This window comes from Pygocentrus nattereri, chromosome 15 (assembly GCF_015220715.1).
Source record: "Pygocentrus nattereri isolate fPygNat1 chromosome 15, fPygNat1.pri, whole genome shotgun sequence".
Taxonomy (NCBI): domain Eukaryota; kingdom Metazoa; phylum Chordata; class Actinopteri; order Characiformes; family Serrasalmidae; genus Pygocentrus; species Pygocentrus nattereri.
Window position 1 is genome coordinate 11,106,752 of NC_051225.1, and position 22,528 is coordinate 11,129,279.

General features: G+C 41.1%; 1 protein-coding gene across 1 annotated transcript; it reads right to left on the reverse strand.

The window, feature by feature from the left end:
• On the reverse strand, positions 1-8,218 carry ccnd1 (cyclin D1). Its single transcript, XM_017709787.2, has 5 exons — positions 7,635-8,218; positions 5,930-6,145; positions 5,444-5,603; positions 3,715-3,863; positions 1-3,609 (listed from the first exon to the last, which is right to left on the reverse strand). Exons 1-5 carry the CDS (start codon positions 7,830-7,832, stop codon positions 3,454-3,456), a joined length of 879 nt encoding a protein of 292 aa, XP_017565276.1. The 5' UTR covers positions 7,833-8,218; the 3' UTR covers positions 1-3,453.
• Positions 8,219-22,528: the final 14,310 nt, after the last annotated feature.

The window sequence follows — 22,528 nt, forward strand, 5'->3', positions numbered from 1 at the left end:
TTGGTTTTTGAAGCTCAAGTTTAATTCTAGCTAACATCATGTCTAGAGTGGGTCTGCAGGTAAAGATTGTGCATTTCAGACCAGCAACTGGTAAAAAAAAAAAAAAAAAACAGAAAGAAAACAGACATGAAGCAACTTTTTTTAAAATTTCCGAGTCATCATCTACTAGAGTGTCCTCGGTTGGCATTTGACCTGCTGGAATGAAACACCATTCAGGACTAAAAAGACTAAGAGCACTGCCCTCATTTACAACAGAATCGAGACACAAAGCCAAGCTTTTTAGGGTGTGGGGATGGGAGGATGTGATGACTTCTCAGTCCACTGAGCCATTATCTCCTTTTGCACATTTGAGAGGGAAGCACAGGTGAAGACCTTCATACCCCCTCATGCTTTATTTTTTTTCCTTTTTTTATTTCTATTAGATGCATGACAAGTGTGTCTTGGCATGTTTATCGCACAAGTTTGTGCCGGCACGTAAGACACTTGACGTTTTTTGTCTTGAGGTAACAAACATTCCTGATACTATACAGAGGATACTATTTTGTCCCCCTGGGTCCTGGGTTAGCCAGTAGCTCATCCTATAGCTCAAAGCTGCAGCTCTATATAAATTACTATCTCCAGTCACAACACAGGACGTCATATAGCAGCACCATGTCTATGGCTAAAGGAAAAGGGGGTGGAGGGGTGGGGATAGGACTTAGCTTTGATTGTATGCATGGTTGGCAAAATAAAAGAGCCAATATAATAGAAGTGAGTTTTGCACTTTGTGGAACTGTTACATGAATATGGCATGAATAAGGAAAGAACTGCCAGTGATTATATCTACTTTCCATTTATTGTGATAAGGATGCATGTGATGGAAACATGCTTAGCCTCCTGTGTTCAAAACAAGAATGCCAGCCTGATACATTATTATTACCATGGGAGCTGCGTTAAATTACTACAAATCAACACTATGGCTTTGTAAATAGACATGGCATTCACAAACTCATATCCGCTTTCAATTTCAACAAAAGCTTCATAAATACATTAAGGTCGGGCCACAAGCGGCCTAAAGGGGGGCATATAGTCTCTTTCAATGAAACAGTTAAAAACTCCAATGAGTTATATAATCAAGCTGTTTATGGCACCAATTTCATTAAATGCTCTCTCTACTTGCTCATATCAGGACCCAGAAGGATGATGAGTAATGCATGTCCGCTTGCAGTTTTACAACAGGACTAGCAGGCACTGTATGACCAAGTAAAATAAAGACCTGGAGAAAAAAAATGAAAGAGAAAAAAAAGATTCCCAAGCTAAATCATCATTGCTAAATCATGACTGTTTGAGGTATTGTGGGTAAGACAGGAACATTTGTCTATTTTTTCCTCTTTTTTTGTTTTTTGGAATAGCGCAGAAATCACATTAATAAAAACTGATCACATAACAAAAAAAAAACTACCAAAAAGAAACAAAGATGTCAATAATATCATAATTTTCTATGAGAAAATTAAAACCTATTACATGGCAGTATATTGACATTTTACATAGACAAAACCAAAAATAGCAGCAAAACAAGACAAGAGAACGAAGCATGTCTTTTTTCTTTTTTGTTGGTTATTTCTTTTTTTTTTCTCCATTTGAAAGTTTCATACTTGCTGGAAATCCCTCCATAGCAGCTAAATACGAGGAGTGTGTGCTCCTATGTTCTCTTCTTTTCTCATTGTACAAACACCTTAGTTCTGCAGTTTACTTTCTGATGTCCAGGCATCGCCCCTTTTCCCACGTCTCCCTCCCTCAGCCACCTCGAACATCCCTCTTCCATCCTCTTGAGCTGAGAGAAAGCATATCTTGGGGGTTTGTGCAAAATCTTCTAGAAGCCACTGAGAATCGATTTCTCCTCGACTCTGGACGATGACCACAGCATTTCTCTGGAACTCCTCTACTGAGCTTCCGAAATCAAACAGGTGCGCGCTGAGCACACATTCAAAACCAGGTATACGTTAGACATCCGTTTTACTGCTCCATACTGGCCTTATGAGGGGAATAGAATAAAATAAATAGTTCTCAATCTTTGATATAGCTATTTTAGATACTTTAGTGTTTTAAAACGCTTTGATGCGTCTGAAGCTATTGGGTGTGCATTGCTAAGCGATGGCAGACTTGCGTGGGCCCCTCTTGTCAGGATTGCACCTTAACATTCTCCAGCACCTGTCCATTTCGGGCAGTAGGGTAGCGGTGGACGCTGTACTGCTCCGCGGGCTTCGACTCCAGTATTCGGAGAGTACTGTGTCTTTTCAATCTCTCTCTCTCACACTCTCTTCCTCTCTCTCACTCTCTCTCTTTCTAACCTAAAACACCATAAAGAGACCTGCTCCATGCTGCAGACAGTATAAATACCTGTCATCAACTCCTACTCCATTCCATGTTTTTTTTTTTCAGTTTTGTTTTACAAATGTGGATTTTTTTCAGAAGTCAGCCTTACAAGACGGACTGAAAGTGCTTTTTTTTAAATGGAATGGTTTTAGATTACAATACATAAATCTAAACAGAAAGTAGACTGTGGATTGCACTGTGAGCGTAACAAAGGGAGCGGGTAAGAGAGAAGCTTATTGTGTCATAACCAGTGATGGCATTGGCAGTGAGGACAAACAAACAAGCAAAAAAAAAAAACTTTGAAAAAAATGTCAATGGTTCTGTCTGATGTTAAATTAAAACCTTAGCTTTGGCAATCCACAGGCCTCTAAATCATAACATAGAATAACACATGCTTAACAAAATATACTAGGGTTACACAAACCATTTTGAAAGAGAAGAGAAACATGTTAGAGATTTTTTAGAAGTCTAGACAACAGAATAAAGTGACTAAACGCATAAGCAAGCAGAAATACACATGCCTAGACTGCAAAAAATGGCAGGGGAAACGGTCAGCATGTGTAACAATATACTAGCTAAAAGAAAAAGATCAAACATACAAATAATGCCTCTTCTCTTTCAAAAAATGGTTTTTGACACACTTGAAATAATATTACCAACCTATTTTCTTGTCTGTAAATCTGACAAGTAACAGCTACATATGCGAAATATGTAGTTGCAATTTTTTTTTTCAAATCCTAAATTACCTATACATTTTACTGAAAACTCAAGTTATGTGGAGAGGGCCTGAAAGAGAGAGTAATGAGTAACGTGGAAGGGATTTCATTGGGGTTTTTCAACAAGGTTTTCATCAATCCCTTGTCCTCTGCTGGTTGTCCTGGCCAGCAACAGCCCAATCATGAATACCACACGGGGCGCCACTGAGGGGTAAACAGTGAGGGCACTCTGAGGGGCTGATTATGATTGATTGAGGTGTTTGGGGGTGGGGGGTGGGGGGGTTTCCAGTGGGGCCCTAGGTGCCCTCTTGTCCCACGAAGCCTCTGGTCATAGCCCATACCCCGTTGGAAAATAAGACTCTAGAGATGAAAAGTGGTCCCCTCAGATGTTAATGTCCCTGACATCTGTGGGAGTGCATGAGAGGTCCACATCCTCCTCCACTCGTTTGGTCTCTGTGGAGATGCTGTGTTGCTGGGCCTGCCTCAAACTCGACTCCAGCAGTGACTCGATCTGCTCCTGGCATGATCGCAGACAATCCTGGGGAGGGAACCAGAAACATTTACTACCAATACAAAAATACTAACTCACAAAAACTGCGACTTTGCTTGTGCTGGAAAAGCAGAAATGCAGCAAGGGACTTACCGGGTCACTTCTGATGACCTGGGAGAGGAAGTTGGTGAGGTTCTGGGAGGAGAGAGAGCTGTCGGTGTTCTTCAAGTACAGCCCTTGCACTGCTGCAGCCACGCTACCAGCCGCAATCATGGAGGGAGGGCTTGCAATGAAGTTGACATCTGCACAGGGTGGGAAATGATGGGGTTCTGGTTAGATCTCACAAACTCATAGCAGAGCGTACACTGCCTCAAGGCCAATGACAGAATAAATTGACAACACTGCAAAAAAGACACATTCTTGGCCACTGAAAAGAGGAAACACACAAGTTGTTGGGAGGGGCTGGTTATAATGAAGCATAGCGTGACTAAATGACTAAATCATAATGAGGGCGGTGGTGATAGGGGACAGTCCGTGACATTTTGGGGTGACACCACGCTGGGGCAGGGCTTTTAAAGTTTTGGAGGGAGGGGGGTTGGGGACGCTGTGCTGTAGGTCCTGCTCCCCTGCCCCCTACTGCAACGTTCACCCCCACACTGGAACACTAATAAATCAAGGCTCTTCACACAGACAAACACATCTTTGCAACATGTACAATGAATCCAGGAACAAGTGCATATAAGAGTTCTAGAACATACATGCTACTCAAATATACAACTTTATTTTAAAGTCCACAAAATGACTTCCTTCCTACACAAAGTGGCTGAAATGTGAGTGCTTGTTCAGTGGTAGCTTGTCTTCCCACACTGCTTGCATGAGAGGAGAGACATTATAAATCAAAGCAGGGACTTTCCCCCCCTCTCCCTCGCTCACTATGGGCTTTGCCCACACATGGAGAGTGCAGCAACATAACACAACAGCCCTTCTCATAGGTAGCAGTCTACCATTTCTAGCCCAGCGACGAGAGGGCAATTGTTAAGACAAATTGAACATAAAGGCACGGGAGCCATCACCCCAAGCCATTCATGTCAGAGGCTAGCCCCCTTCTGCACTACCCACCCAACCACAATCTTCCTGGCTGCCATCCCAGGCCACTTCCCAAAGAAACGGAGGTCATAAACATAAAAGGGGAGCGAGTTGCAGTGATATCCACCATGTGAAAAGAGGGACAAAGGAAGAATGAAAGGGGTATACCAGAGAGATTCCTTCCTGAGACACTAAGGGCCATTTCAGACAGACGATAAACTGACCAAAAGCTGAGTGCAATGGGTTACATAACAATAGAGACTGATGGAGTTCCACTTCTCACAAACCAAGAAAAGGATCTTTTTATGGCAGCGTCCAAACAACCACAGTCGCATGGTGCACTCACTCAACCAAAGATAACACAAGTGTCAGCAAAGTATCGGCACTGGCTTACACAGAACTTAGTACGTCCATTTGTGTCAAATCAGAGTCTGCATTAACAGACTGCTGCCGTGAGGCACTTGGGCCTCTGCGGAGGCACAGTGCAGACACAGCAATCGCCACAAAAGGAAATAGACTTCCTCTCGCTTGCAGACGCTCACGTCAGTTTATAATACCTCCGCACAAGGAATTAGGGCAGTTCTTTCCATCCCAATAAAAAAGTCAAATTCAAAGCATGAAGTCCCTGAATGCACAAGTCGGATTCAGTGCTCACAGACGATCCTATTTAGTTTTAGCAAACAAAGAACAACCTGCCGTGTCAGCTTCAAACAGATAGAGATCAAATGCTGTTGCCCTTTAGAACATAACCTTGACACCAAACAAAGTGAAGAAATAAAAGGTGTATCACGCATACCTGTCGCACAGAGGGCCACGAACGTCTGGGCATGCTTGCGCAGGATCTGCTTGGTGCTCTGATGTATTTGCAGCTTGGTTAGGAAATGTTCAATGAAGTCATGTGGCGTCACTGAGGCTAGATCCCACTTCAGCTTGTTCAGTGCCAGCAGCTCCATTTGCTGTGAGGAAAGACAAAGTGGTTCACATAAAGGACTTCAAAAGTTGTTCACACCTTCATGTGTGCTCACTGAGCAGTCTATAACTTGGCCACTAGATGGGGTCATCTCTCAGGAGGTAGAACTGGTTTCCGATTTAAGCTATTCAATTAGTAGCACGTTTCAACCCACAACTGGCTGATATGTGGGGAGTTTCCATCACTAGGCATTCAAATGCAGAAGTCTGCCTGCATTTCATAACTACATCCTTTCTTGCAAAAAAAAAAAAAATAATAAGGCAAGCAGAAATCGCTCTTTAAAAGACATTCAATGCATTATTAAGTAATTACCAAGAGCTCGCAGGGGCGAACAGAGTTGTCGGTGTATATGCAGAGCTTCTCGGCTGTGAGGGGAACAGTTTCCTTCATCTTGGAGGCCAGAAACATGCAGGCGGCTCCCAGCAGCTGCAGCCTGCTCTTTTTAGTGGGCTCCACAGACAAGAATCTGTCCAGGTAGTTCATGGCCAAGGGAAAAACCTCCTCTTCACACTTCTGCTCCTCACATACCTTTAAAGAGAGATTTACAGATGAGAGCCAGCACATGAGGGACAACCCAGAAAAGCCTCATGACAGAAGAGAAAAAAGATTTGTGTGACAGACATGAGAACTGAAAGTTTAACAAAAACAAGCAGATGTGTTTTTTGCACGAAGTGTGAAACGAAGTGTGCGGAAAATGTATGAAAAGTACGCGTCAAGCCTGATTTAAAAACATATTCAGAACCTATGGCGGTGTCCCACGTGGTTTGCGTGCATTTTCTCCGCACGGAGCTCCGTTTTTGGAAAGGACTTCTTTAAATGAAATAAAACTGTGTAAATCCAGCGACTGCAGCGCAGATGATTTGATTAATGATTTTATTAAAGGCGTGCATGGCTTTACAGAGGCTCGCAGCAGTGCTGTCCACATGCTAGCGGCCGCTGCTTCCCCCAAAATGCTACAAAGGTGGCGTCAATTTCTAGTTCGTCATCTTTTCAAAAAATATTTAAAAATATTATAAAATTGCTGCGGCGCACCGAAACGGCCTCTAAATGTCCTTCGACGCATAGTCTATCAGCTCCGATCGAAAAACGTCGAGTTTGTGAACGAAAAGGGAGGAAATTGAATTAAACTTCGCAGGACATGCGAGCACGACGTGCACGGCGTCGAACGCGCGCTTTCAAAAATTAATATAAATTATTAGCGCGGACTGAAGGCCACTTTGAACACCTGTAAATCCGCTACGGACGCTGAGGATCCGGACCCGAACCGTCGTGGGTTCGTGTTCGGCTTCGGAAACGTTTAAAAAAAGAAAACATTTGGTTCGCGCTGCGGGCTTCAGAGCCGCCGAGCTGGAGCTCATGGCTGAACTGAAAGTAAAGTTTACGGCGTAAACCCCCTGTCTGCTCCTCACGAATCCACCCAAAACCTCCAGCACGACCTCAAACGAGCGATATTAAGCGGTTCTGAGCGACTGTCGTCGGACGTTCCGGTCGTTTCGGATGCTTTTTAAACACGTTAACTGAAGTCGTCGGCGCGACAGCAAAGATGGCGCATAATAGGCTACTGGCGCGAGCGGGACTGCATACGTGTACATCGATATTAAATCGAAATAAATTCGACGAAACCCATTCGAGGGCCTTTCTTTGGTTCGGAAAGAAAACGAAGCAAAAATCGCCACATCTCTGAGGAGGCTTTTTAAAGCGGAAACGACACGAAAACCTCGAGACTCGGTTACTTTCGCGAGTTGGATTTTTTTGCTCGTTTCTGAGGTAAAAAGTCGTTAACGCGGCATTTTGGGCCACAATTTGCGCACCAAAGTCCACTTTCGAGGCTCTTAAGTCGTGACAATGCAAGAAAGGGCGATTTTTAAAGCGTATCCTCCGTTTCTAACAGGCCTAGCTAGCTTAGCAGACCGAGGTCCAAAGAGCATGAGGAGAACCGTCTTGAGAGAGGGAGAGAGAAAAAGTTGTATAATGTTAAAGACAAGAGGGAAAAAGCACTTTGTCGGCTCATACAGACCTCCAGCATCCACGTCGCGACGATTTTCCTCATTTTGGGCACGATTTCTTTCTGAACGCACTTGAAGTAGTTCGGTGAGGGGAGATAGTTTTCCTCCGCCTTCAGCATGGTGTGCAAAACTCGGTCGTTGAGCAGGTTAGCATCGTGGTAAGCTCTCCGCACGGCGTCCACCTCGCAGCACAGCAGCTGGTGCTCCATGGCTTCGACGGAGTCCTCGGACTTTCTTCTTTTCGCCAGAAGGCAGAGAAGTGAAACGGAGGAGATGGAAAAACTCAAGAGGCGCTTTAAAGCGAGCACGGAGTTTCCTGCTGCGGCGGAGGATGATGGTGATGCTGCTGCTGCTGCTGCTGCTCTGTGTGAGTGAGTGTTAGTGAGAGCCTCTGAAACTCCTGCGCTGCTCTTCCCCCGCTTGAAGGAAAAAAAAGCTCCCCTTCAGAGAAATGCAGTGATGACGTGAACTGTTGTTAAGGGAAGATCAAAGCGCCGCGCGGCCTGAGCGAGAGAGGGCGAGAGAGAGAGTGAGAGAGAGACACAGAGAGAGAGAGAGAGAGCGAGAGAGAGAGGCTGGCTGTCTGCTCAGCTTGGTAGATTCTTAAAGAACTTTGTGGTCGTTTCTTTTGCTTCCAGTGTGGAAATGGGAGGTCCTTTTTTTTTTTTTACTTTTTTACCCCGGGTGGCGAATGGCTGAGGGGAGACAGCGGGGGGTAGGCAACAGAGGAGGAGCGAGCGAAGGGTCTTTTCTGAGGAGTTGTATATGTGAGGGGGCACTATCGAATGAGTGTTGGTGTGAAGATGTGTATTGGTAGAAGTTTTTGGTAGGGGGCGGTATAACAGAGCCAAATCGCCGTAATTGTCCTTTGGCTCATTAAGAGACAACTACTGGAACTTCTTTACGTCAGTTTCAGTACATTTGAACTTTTATCTCACTTACATTTTAACCTCGCAGTGAAAGTTTAAGCCTTATTATTAAGTTGATCAAATCTGAAACCAAGACGGATTAAACCTAATCAAAGTTGTACATAATCGGACGCAGGGTTTAAAAAAGTACTTCTGCAGTCATTTTGACTTAGATTGGTTTAAGTAGGTTTAAAAGCCTGCGATCCTTTGTTCCAACGCCGAGGAAGAGGAGGAAACAGAAATTAGCCCGAACCAATGAGGGCCAACTTCAGTTGCCAGGCAGAACTGCTGCAGGAGCTTTTCATCTCAGCCTCTCATTGGGTGACCGTGTGTGGGAATGTGGAAAGAAAACTTGACCAAAAAGAGGACCCGAGCACAAAGAGAGCGCTTTTATCACGCACAGGACGCAGTGAAAGAAGAGTCCAGCTCGAGATCTCAAGATTAGAAAAGGGAGACACCGTGTAGCAAAATGATAAGGAACACGTGGAGACTAAATCAAGTCATTCGTTATTAAATCAACGTCTCTGCATTATCGCACAAGCTTAGTTAAACGTTGGTCTTTCAGATGAATCCGGGTGACACGTGACACATCTTTCTTTCTTTGTAGGCTAAGTCATAAACTCGTGCATGATGTTAACAGTTTTGCTCAAATAGGGGCGCTCTCTCTTTAAAGACCTCACTGCTGTCGCTGGAGGATGAATTGGAGCCTTTCAAATTCCTGACATTCCTGCCTCGACGCTTTCAGATACCGTATAACAGTTAATACGGACGCGCTTACAAGCAGAAACCTGTTGCTTTTATATTAACATATCTACTTTGTCAGTGCTAGATTTGACACTATAATGGCTCAAGGAAGGCTGGCTTTGAAAGTACATGTGTAAAAGTGCAAATTGCAACTGTTGTATATTTGGAAAACGGTAAACAACAACAACAACAAAAATACACAGCAACAAACTATCAGTGATAAATCAGTGACGAAGGATATGCAAAGGGAAAATGGCAGTGCTTATAGGGGAAGTCCACCATTGTGTTTGAACCTTGTCCATAATTAAAGGCTTAAGATATAAACAAAGCCCTTCAGAGTGGTTTGATGCACAATGCACAACTCTTACTGAGTCAGAACCGTTCAGAGTGATGGTGATAGGAACCAGACATCTGAAGCATTTGATACCTCTAAAAGCTACATAACAGATGAAATGGTTATGCACACGCTGCCTCGTTCCTGAGACATTGTTTTATGATAGTTTTAAGATAAGCTCTTAGCCTCAAGCTTATTTTTTCATTCATTGATGGTGGAGGGGCACGTTGGGTGTTGCAATGCAAAACAGTCCCCAGAGGAAACTTAGTTTTCCACTTTTACTAGTGTTTAAAAACTCAGAAGACAGGGTCGGTAGGTTTCTTTACAATGGACCATTTTGTGTCAAACTGCTCTGAATGACTGTGTTTACACCTCCTCAAGTTATTATTTAAAATAAAATGGTGAAATTCCCCTTTAATCACAATTCTAAACTTAATAACAGGCCAGTATTTCCTCATTCTTTTCATTCTGTTAAAAAACCTCTTTTTTGTCCTTGTTTAGACATTATTTTAAAGTAGCCTCATTTATTTGTTTGTTTTCCAGTGCTGACTAAATAAAGTTCAAGAATATTCCACTGCCCTAATAAAGATTTCTGCATACGAGGTCAAATTAGGTGTTAATATAGATAAAGCATATACTTCACTGTATATTCATTTAAAACTAAAGGTCTCTGGGTGAAAAGGCAAGTGATACGTATATGGGGAGGGGGTAAGAGAACAAGAGAGAACCTTAAAACCCCCCCCCCTCACAATTATACATTACTTTTTAGCCCTACAAATATCAAACAGTACCATGATGACTGTTTAAATATCCCCATAAAACATTCCTTAGTTTATATACTTTTCTTCGCATTTTCACTCCACGTGCAGAAAGAAGGCTTACAGCATTGAGCCTTTGTTGACGGAACATTGAAAGAAAGACCATGTGAGTTTCTGTCTTCACTGCTCTTACTGCCATTACGGTAAAAGAAATAGGAAGTTTTAAGGCCTTGCAAATGCTCCTTTCAGCGGAGACCACTCTTGCTGAGTGATAATTCATGTTTTATCAGGATATGTTCAAAAGACCTGCACCATAAATATGTAGAACGGTATTTTAGCTGGACATGTCCAGCTTGTGGAAAAAGAAGCTAACAGCTGACTACAGTTTTACCATTTCTGTGAAGATTGGTGGTTCATGGTTATAACTTAATAATGACAATATTTATAACAGCATCCACAGTCCAGATGATACAGTCAGCCAACTCTTTCATTCATTACAATGATTGCCATTTGCCAACTGACCGGTGAGGCTGTCATAAACTCTTTTCCAACTCGGTGCTGTTTCAAATCAGATCAATCAGATTTGCTAGAAAAACTCATACACCACCAAAATACTCTCACCAGAAGATCAGTGGACTGAAATACAATTACGCAATTAAAAGCAATCATTGATTAAAAGCGTCCATGAACTGGCAGTGATTCTTTGGCATGATAACAATGCACATCCTCGCTGTCCAAAGCAAAACAAGTGTCTCCAAAATGGCGACTTTACAGAAGAGGACACAAATCGTCTTACTGCTAATGTAAGTTAATGTATAAAGAATTTAATTCATGCAACTTTGGAGCCTTTCTGTTGGTCCATTCCACATGAATTTTTTTTTTGCAGCACATTTTCTCAATGAAAAATAAATGAAAACTGACAAAAATGGAGATACTTGTCTTTTTTTGGACAGTGGTTGTATTTTAAATTCTACATTTTTAGAAAAAAAATGCAGTTAATCTGTACCTTTTAGGGGACAAACGCTGTCATGTTGTGGTATGTTGTCATGTATGTTTAGTTAGAAAACAATATAAAAGTTTCATTTCAAGTTGCAGTATATGAATTTGTAACAATGTCGGATATAGCAAGTTTTTGAAATGATTATCAGTGCTGACGTATGTTGGAAGACATATTTTTACTTCTCTAATAAAGATGATATTATACATATCATAGCATTGATATGTATAGCACTGAAAAAGAATGAATAAATGAATGTAGTGTATCTTAAAACTGATTTAAGGCTCACCGTTGGTCCTTACCTACTATTTTGTACCTTTACCTTTTGTAAAGGTACAATTGTTTGTATCTGGAAGTTTAGAAGATAATAATGTACCTGTATGATACCAAATCTTTGGTTCCAGTGGGTGCTGTTACTTAATTTCCATAGATTTAACCTCTTAAAATCCAAGGCATGTTACATCCTAGTACTTCCTATTCAGCAATTAAATGAAACGCAATACAAACTAATGAGCTATTCTTAAATCCTAGGAGTATGGTATGGAATCTACTGGTTAAAACTCATAACTTGATTTAATGTCAGAATATCTGATTGATTATTGATTAGTAATATAATAAATTGTCCTATAAGAGTGATACAGAGATGCATACAACCTGGTACATATGAGGCAGAGGTTCATACACATGCTCCAATAGCTCTACATTTAAACATCACATGCATGCCTATGTAGGCAAGTGAAGGTGAGGGCATAATAAATAACTCTCTTGGGACACCCAGGGGGTTAGCAGCAACACTCAGACCTGGAGAGAGCAGAGATTAGGAAACAAAAGCTTGCAACAAAGCACAGTCTACGTTTTCAGGTTTCAGACAGGGTGTCGGTCTAATAGCTGCTGAGCACACCACTCCTCCCCCAGCACCATCTTTCTCCTCTTAGCCCTAATTCTGACCCATTATCCACACGGCAGTTCCCATGCAAATGGTATTATTCACTTGTAGGAGCTCAACTTGTAGGTTACCATATATAACACAACAAGCTTGTACTGTTTGCTGTATCAACTTTTGCAAAAACTCCAAATGGGATGTGATAAATTTCTCTGCAATCCAACAGGATTCTGACTTTTAATATCTATCTATCTATCCTTTCATCCTTCAATCCTTACAGTTTTAGTCCACTGACTAGTTTTCAACCATACTTAAACCATTTCAACCATCACATATTAGCTGCATTAGCCTTGTAGCTCTATTAAACTTAACTAAAGCAGCGAACTTTGGACTTCAAGCATGTCTTGACTGATTGCATTTAAGGTCAGAGGAAATTTGTGTACATTTGATTTTTCTCTGATCTAATGCTTTAAAGCCACCACTAGTGGACAAATGTGCATAACTGGAACTGAAAATCTACAAAAAAAAAACAGTAAAACAAGTCTTCCTCTTTAAATGATGACAATAAGCATGCAGGAAATTCACAGAAATGATTTGCTAACATTTCGATATTATTAATAATTGTTAACAATTCTATCCTAATATGGGTTCACAGTGAGCCGTTGAAAAGGCTGCTAGGAGGCAATAATGAGAATGTATTGATTGTCACTTCAATATAAGCAAAAACGGTTTTATAAATCCACCTTTAGGTCTTAAGTAAGATGCCATTATATTAACAAAACACAGTCAGGTTTACTTTGATATGCCCCTTTAGGGCTTAAGTGTAAAAATGACTACAATGTATTATATGTATCCCAGGATAATATATTAATAACTCTGTAAGCTATAGATGCCCTCTACTTTACATCTATAGACTTGATCGACCTGGTTTACTGCATGTCTCTAAGTGTATGTTCAGTCTACAAGTACGCAGTAAATCGTCTATAATAGTCGCACAGACAGGCATACAATTGTAACGGCTGTTAAAGGGGCATCACTGTACACCCCAGGGCCATCAGCGACCTAAAGATAAGAGCATTACTTAAGTCTTAAGTCATCTGAACTAATCCTTCCACTCAGCACTATACCTGCAGGCCCCTCTGACCCTGCCTGTCACCTCTGTCCAGCTCTGCTCCATACTGCTTCTCGTTAAGCTCCTGCTGGTTGCAATAACCCCCTTAGGTGTGCTGACCATGAGCTCTGCCATTCTGAGGCATTAATCTCAGAATGGACTGTCGCAGGAAATAAGCTCATCACTTTCATGTCAAATCCTTTATTTACTTTTATTTACACTTATTTGTTCATGAGATATGATCATTTGTTCCTCTGAAATTGGTAACTTTATTCATTGGTGAAGTCATTTTTGACCATTTTTATACGTCTGTTCATTCTAAAATGTCTCAACAACGAAGATATAGCAATGTATCAACAGAGAAATGGCCAAAGGTTCATTTAAAGCATGTTAATAAAAGTTTTTCATTCTCCAATCGTTTCTTCTCATAACACTATAGGAGGGGGGCTTCAAACTCAAGCCAAGTGGTCTTCTCCAAGAGGGAGCTGATTGAAAAAAATACAGGGATCTCATTATTTCCGGTGCACAACCTGGAGGGCAGCTGTCCAGCACAGTTTAGTGATTTACCTGCTCAAACACACCTGATCACCCTTGTCTTTTAATTGCCAGGTTAAGTAGTTGTGTTTGAGCAGGGAAACCTCCAAACTGTGCTGGACATTGGTCCTCCAGGGCCGGAGTTGTGCATCCCTGTGTAACGGGGAGCGAGGAGGCGGACGCACGTGCTGAGATAAACGAGATTTATTAAGGGCAAATCCAGGGTCATCGTCGTAACAGTCCAGGTTCAAGTAGCCAATACAGAGAGATCGGGGGGCAGACAGGACAGATACCAGAATTCAACAGAACAAGCAGAACAGAACAAACAGAACATCCTACACAGCAGATAACAAACAACAACACAGACAGAGACCAGTCAAGACAAGTGGCAAACACAGGGCTTATAAAACAGGGATAGTAGGGACAGGTGAAAACAATCAGGGGCGGAGTCAACAAACAAGGGGCCGGACTAGGAAACCAAAACAAATGCACATGGAAGATCAAAACACAACAGGAAAATATAGGCAGGACTGCGAGGGGCCAATCGTGACACCCTGATCTGAGGCAACGTTTCTAATTCTGTCACCACAACCACAACCTCTACTACTACTGATAATAATTAACAGTATTAATGATCAATATTATTATTAGTAATATATGTAGCAGTAGTCGTAACAGAATGAGTAGTAGAAATATCTCATGTTTAACAGACATTTTAGTATTCAATTAAATCAAGTAAACCATTTAACAATAAAATTATTTGGGACATTGTGATAGCACTGCTATTCCTACTGAATGTGCTTTCAACATACCATTCCTAACATTCTGATGGGCAACCAGTTACAGCTGTTGGACAGGTAAAGCAAATCTACTATTCAGATGTAAACATTTAGCTGCGAAAAACAATGAAAGTGTTTTGCGGGACAGATTTAACAATAAATTGTAAATATATGATGGTCAATATGACGATCAGGAGTGACCCCTGCTACATAGGAAGCTAATATCAAAAGCTTATTAAGAAGAGGACCATCAGTTATATATACTAGGATTTGTGTGGTGGTCTTCTCATAGCTCTTGGGTTGAGGACCATGAGGGACTCCAGTAAGGGCCACCAACGAGGCTCCTCTACCCATAGCCCTTCTTTGAATGTGGCCTGTGCTGCGATGTCTCTGAAATCATAAATCCTGGCCCCTGGAAATTGCCCCCCAAGTGCACCCCTCTAACTCATCCTACAATAAATCACAGCTCAATAATGGAAAAGCAACTAGGCAGGGAGTGGTAAAGCACCATGTAACAGGTATTGAAGATTAATGGCTGGCTTCGCAGGACTTCGCCGGCAGCTCTCTGCCCAGCCCCTCATAAGGTACATGTTTGGACATTTGAGTAATGACCAACGCTTCAAAGAGAATCTTTTTCCCATGTTATCATATTCACTGTCAGTGGTTTCAAAGGAATGGCTCACACTGACAGGCCCAAGACAGGGATTTTAAGTTCTAATAGAATTTGCCAAGAAGACATCCGTCTTATAACATCCTTTCACACCTGCCATCTGCATTCTCAAACATTTCTGAAGCTTTTTTCTGGAACTAAGACACAGTGAACTTTCATCTTCCACTCCTTTTATAAATAAGCCATAGTGGACTCTTTGAGACTCTTTGCCCCCAAAACTCAAATTGTATGGGCATCCATTTCTTCCAAAGCCAGTGCATTCTCTCCCAATAGTCATCTTTTATCCCACTAATGGCGATGAAGATAAATGTGGTGCCAAATGAAGGCAAATGGTCCACCCCCCACCAGCCCACCACACCCCAGCACTCGTACACAGACACACATGCAAACACATTCAAACGCAGAACAGCAGCACTTTCAAAAGAGACAAATGGATATGAAGAAGCTTTCAGGTTTTTGACTTCTCCCTGCTCTCTGGTTTAATTTGTTCTCTTTTGATTGTGTGACAGAATAAAGCGGCTTACAGTGATTTGATGTCAGTTCAGAGAGTGCATTTATAAAATGGTGACCAAATACAGTATGATAACATACATGTTCATTAAATAAATACTTTCAATAGTATTGTAGGGAAGACCACTAGAGGAGGGTCCTAGTCATAGCTGAGACCTGGACACACTGAGTCTCAATCCTAGACTTTGTAGTATTTAAAATATATGAATATGTATGTCTATTTTTGTCCAAAAACCTCATATCTCCGAAATGGTAACTTTACAGGAGAAGGAAAAAACTTTTTAAAACTTTGCTTTTAATGTAAGTCAGTGGAACCAGACTTTTTTCCAAGGAACTTTGGGCCATTTCTTTTGGTTCATTTATCATGACATTTTCATGCAGTGTAAAGAACAACAGATATTTTCAAATTCTGTCAAAAATGAAAATTGACAAAAAATGGAGATATGAGCTTGTGTTCCCAACAATAGCGATGTATGAATATGTGCGTATGCTTATTTTTGGTTATATTTTATGTTCATGCCCAATGCTAAATGCAGCAAATAAATGTATATTCTGTTTTAAAAAGAGCATATTTAACGTTAGGGCTTGTAACTTCTTTTCATTTAGAAAGCCAACAAAAACATTTATGAGTGTGTATCGAATGTTTTACAGTGGCTTCCAGCCTACAAGATTCTGGATCTGAAAGTATCCGTATTTTAATTGTGTTTTTGTCTTCTGATTCTGACATTTGGTGACATTTTTTAAAGCCATAACTGGCTCCAGAGCACAAGCTCAGAAATGGCACACAGAGTGAAAGAGTGAGCACTTGCGAAGAAGCTGTTTGACGTTATGCAGTTCTACAGGAGTCTTCAAGGAAGCCTCTATTCAGAGCTTCGGACATCAGCGCTGCTCAACAAAGACATACTGTACGGGATGCGGAAAGAGAAAAGGTTAGAAGGTCAGCTGCTTTCTCTCCAGCACTGTGTCAATTAGCACACATAGAGGCTGCATTATCCTACCGCCATTCTTTGACACTAGAACCATCCAGTGGTTCAAGGGCCAAAAATTGCACTCATGCAGTTCGTACATAGTTAGTCGATATTACACTTGTTTCGGCCTCTGGTACACTGAGGAATGTGGCTTGGTATGCATGCATAATTGCGTGTCTTGAGCCCGTTGTTGGTGGATGTGCTCTGGAAGGGCTGCTCAGAGTCATCCTGCTAAACATAGCATCCTTCGTTCCTTTAAGATCAGATCACGCACAACGCTACCAACAATGCTCCATCCTCCTGGCCTGAATGCTTGACTATGAGATTAGGATTTGAGGGCCTCTTCAAAGGGATCTTTTGTTTTGCCCAAACAGCCTTTCGCTCCAGGCTGTTTACCCCCAAAACTTCACATTTGGCAATGCTAATACATGTGTATTTACAAATCAAATACACAAGTAAATACGTCCAAGTTTCACATGAGAGGACCCTGGTGTGGAAAAGCCTGCCTGCAAACACCCCAGGCATACTATTAACATTGTTTAAAAATGTAGAAGCAGTACATCCGAATATGTGAAAATAGCCCCCAATTGCCATAAAACATGTTGTTTCCATGTAATCCTTAGTGGGGTTTAAGTAGAAGTGTATGCTTGTCCATCATGTCAACAGTGAACAGAGTCATATTCATCATTTAACCATCAAAGTCCATTTTCTTGCAAAGTAAAGCTAAAGAAATGGTTTATTTTGCATTGATATAACGCTGATCTTTAAATTCAATTCAGTTTTAGGTCCCGTAACACTGAAAACTGAACTGTACTCCTGACCTTTCTGAAATAGAAGAGTTTGATGTAGTATTTAAACACTGTTTCAAAACTTAGTATTCATTCCCCGTTCCTTACAGTCCTTGTATAGAAACTAAGCTGTAAAACCAGCCTGTTTTGAATTCCTTATTTTTGTGATGTCACAAAAACCAACACATTTGCATATATATCCTTATTCAGCCAACAGCATTGTAGTCCCGCCCATTCATGCTGAGGTCCTAAAGAGTGTTCTAGCCTGGCAGCCAATCAGAATGGAGGTAATTTACATCTTTCAGTCGTTTCAGTCAAGTTGTAATAACAGAATTCAGAAATTCAGCTAGAGAGAGTTTTAAACGTGGTCATGTTTTTGGTACATGAACCCTTACAAATGTTAGAACTCAGGATAAAAAAATGAAATACAAATAAACAGAAGGATATCGGCCCTTTTAGACACAAGGGGAAAGGGAAGGTACATATATGTAAGTATGTATATGTGCAGGTTACACATAAGTTACAGAATATAAATGTATATTAAATGTTTGACCCCACTGGGGGTCCTGGCCATATAAACAAATTGATTAAAATGCACCTTCCTTAAGAATCAGCAGCGATTTGCAAATTGAATTATGTTACTGGATACTTTAAATTCTCCTGCTGGTCTTTTACTAATGGGACTAATGGGTTTAATGTGTAGAAACTGTTTGTTAATATAAAGACTTTGAGTGTAATAATGTTATGTCGCTTTCAGAGGTTTGATGTTGCACTGAAATCACAGCTGGACTCATAGTTAATAGAGGCAGCCAGTTTATTGTGTAATTGAAATCTGACTTGCCCTGCATCATCCAGCCCTGTTCCTCATTTGGGGGGGATGCCATTCTCACCCTAAGTCCTTCTGCAGCTTTGAAGTCCTGACTCCTCTTCATATCCTTGATACGTGACAGAATAGGGAAGGGGGGAGCTTGCAATAACCGACACAAAGTTTGAGGGGGTGCTCTTTCATGGCATCAAAATTCTCCCCTCCCGCCCCCCAAGAAAATGCATCAAAAAAAAAAAAAAAAAAAAGAGAGAAGAGAGAGAGAGAGGAAAGACTGAGTGGAGAGAGAAAAAAGTCCCCCCACTGAAAGAGTCCCTTTCTCAAGCCAGGGTGGCACCACAATGGCCCCTGAAAAGATGGATAGAGCGATTGTCCTGTTTAGTGATCCGCAAACGGGGGAGAGCCTGGGGTTCCTCAGGCAGTGCAGGGGTGGCCTGAGCCGGCCCTTCACTCACTCTGCTTAAGGACTTGGGGGGGTGGGGGGGTGGTTATGCGAAGCGAGGGTCCAAGGGCATTGAGCAGAGGAAAAGACCCCATGGGACAATAGAGGTCCTTGGAAGAGACGGCAGATCACCAGGGGCCCTAAATGTAGCAAGACTCCGGCTGTTGAGGGCCAACCACAAGGGGGCCAAACCAAGTGGAAAAAACCTGACACTTCCTGTGAGGATTTACTAAGTGTGCTCTTACTCTAATAATGGCGGGAGATCAGATAAGATCTGCGTATGTGAAAATAGATGTATAGAGCACGTTGATATCAATTATTGCTAACTTGTAACATTGAAGCAGGTACAGAAATTCTGTACCTGCCAATTTGTAGTTTTCAGCATCATTATATATATATATATATATATATATATATATACACACTCACCAGCCACTTCATTAGGTATGTTCAATTGCTTGTTAACACAAATAGCTAATCAGCCAGTCACATGGACGCAACTCAACAAACACCGAGCATCAGAATGGGGAAGAAAGGTGATTTAAGTGACAGGCTGGTCTGAGTATTAAGCCAGACGGGCTGGTCTGAGTATTTCAGAAACTGCTGATCCACTGGGATTTTCACACACAACCATCTCTAGAGTTTACAGAGAACGGTCCAAAAAAGAGAAAATATCCAGTGAGCAGCAGTTGTGCGGACGAAAAATGCCTTGTTGATGTGAGAGGTCAGAGGAGAATGGGCAGACTGGTTTGAGATGATAGAAAGGCAACAGTAACTCAAAGAACCAGCCAAAATCTCTGAGGAATGTTTCCAACACCTCGTTGAACATATGCCATGAAGAATTAAGGCAGTTCTGAAGGCAAAAGGGAGTCCAACCTTTTACTAGCAAGGTGTACCTAATAAAGTGGCCGCTGAGTGTGTGTGGGTGCATATACACACACACACACATACACACACACACACACACATATATATATATATATATATATATATATATATATATATATACATAATATGTGTGGGTGTGTGTGAACAGTATTATAAAACAGCTGCTATAATAGATTGTATATTCACAAAAGTTTATTACCACCTTTATTTAAGTGTGTTTATTTTAACAGTTGTTATTATTAGTTATTAGTTATTATGGTCAAATACTGTCTGTCAGAGGAACTAGTTCAAGCTGTTGAATTACAGTAAAAGGCAGTAATTCTTTGAAATGAAATGATTGGAATTTAAAAACTTACTTTAATTGAAAAAAATTACTTTTACTGTTAATTAACTGAGTTTTACCTTTTTTTGCAGATTTGTAGACAATGTGGTTGGGACTAATTTTGTGATCAGTTACTGTAGGCCTTCTGGAAGTTTTAATGTCATGCCAGTGACTACAAGTGTGAGTGGTGCTGAAGTCTTTGCTGAAGGTGAAATATGTGTTGCTGTCTAAATAAAAACTTATATCTCCAAAAATAGTCAGTTTACTGGAGAATGAAAAAACATTCCTTGGTTTTAATGTAAGTGCATGTAACATGACTTGATTCTAAGTCATTTCAGCCTGTTTTCATTGGTTTGTTTCATCAGGAAATGTTGCAAAAGGCAGCTGGCACTGTCAAATTATGTAAAGAAATGGAGATACAAGGTTTTGTTTCAACATTGTTAAAATATGTTACAAGCCTTTTTTCTGTTTTCTGTAAGTGCTGACAGGTGCTGCTCCGAAAAGCATATTGTGGTAAACTGTGAATGAATTTGTCATGATATGATCAAATACTGTCATATTACCCACCCCATTCCTATGCATATCACAAACATGTCAGAACAAAACCTTGTATCTCCATTTCTGTTGTTTTTCAGTTTTTGACGTAATACCTGTTGCCCTTTACATTGTGTGTAAATTTCATGTTGAATGGGTCAAAAGAAATGGTCAAAAATTGCTTGGAAAAAAGTCTGGATCTATTGACTTACATTATAATTAAAGTAGGTTTTTGTCTTCTCCTGTAAAGTTACAATTTGGAGATATGAAGTTTTGTTCCAAGAACATCAATATGTTTGCACAAAGTGGAATTCTGTGGCACAAATTTGGAATCTAAACTGTTCTTATCTTAGAAATCATATTAATAAAGAAGAAGTGTAGACTAAATCACATGTATTGCCTCTTTTGTGCCTTGGCATTACACTGAAGAAATAGTGCTTTGAATTTATGATTCAAATCAGTCGATCACATGAATCAAACTTTTTACATATTTGGAAATCTTTCCCAAAGAAGTAAAGCGAAAGATATAAACTGTGTCACATATTTTATTCACATACACATTAGAAACATGTCAAATCGAAGTATCGTTGGGGGCAAGGGGGTTAGCAGGGGTTAACCAAACCTGTGGAGCTACCACAAACAAATGGAAAAACACCGGCCGCTTTGATCCAGTTTGGCGGAAAGTCTGGAGCTCTTGACTTTGGGGAACATCTGCCTTTTTATTAATTACTTCGGCAGATCCACCGTCATTTCGCAACATACATCAGCTGTCAGCGAGAGACAATTGTCCCAACAATCAACTCTCTTTCTCTTCACTAATCAAAACCAAACTGTCAAATCCAGCACAAAGCATCATGCCTGATGCTAAACGAACAATAGCGTGTTATACATATTTATCTCCAGCGATGGCACAGTTGACCCGCGGCTCTGCTCTGGCTGGAGCGTCCCGCACCCCTCTGAGGTCTTTTCTCACGGACTATCTCCAAGCTGCCAGTCCTCGGCTCATTTGCCTCTGAATGCCCTTTCTAACCCTGCTTTCCCCTACACGGAGGTACACAGTTACAAAGAGGACTCACTTTCTGACATGCTGACACACACCCACACCCACACACTCACTGTATGAGCACGCTGGGGAGGTGTGTGTTGGGGGGAGGGGTGCAGGGGTTGGGAACTGTTGCCCTGCTATCACCTGCTCCTTTTCCCTACAGTTATTTGTATGTGTTGCTCAAAGGCTGTCAGCCTGGCCCCAGGTGATCTGATAAATCTTTACAACTCCCCACCCTTCCCCATATCTCAAGTGCCCCTCAGTCTCCACACTGTATTTGCATATATAATTCTACCGTCAGCTTCAAGGAATGCAATTGGAGCACAACAAAGTATATTGCTGCCATCGGAAAAAAACCTCGTATCTCCATTTTTGTTGTTTTCCAGTTTTTTGTACACAATTTAAAAATACAGTTTGTCCTTTATATTGTGTCAAACGTTTATGATAAATGGGCCAAAAGAAACAGCCCAAAATTGCTTAGAAAAACATCTGGTTCCATTGACTTACATTAAAAGTAAAGTAGGTTTTACCATTCTTCTGTACCATTTTGGAGATACAAGGTTTTGTTCCGACAACAGTGATATACTGAACAATGTATAATGTGCAAAACATGCACATGAATGGAAGATTTCACTCTAAGGAGTTCCAGTTATTGTCAGCAATAAAATAAGTATAACATAGTAACAAGCATTAACATAGTGTAATGTAATATAAATGATTTCTCACTCAAAGCTCATTGAAGCTGGGCTTGATTGCATACCTTTGCAGATTCTAATGTTTCAATCAATTCCATGATTGTGTTTGGAAGTACATGAGGATATTTGATGTAACATTTCTTGTAGTTCGAGAAAGGAGATAAGAAATACC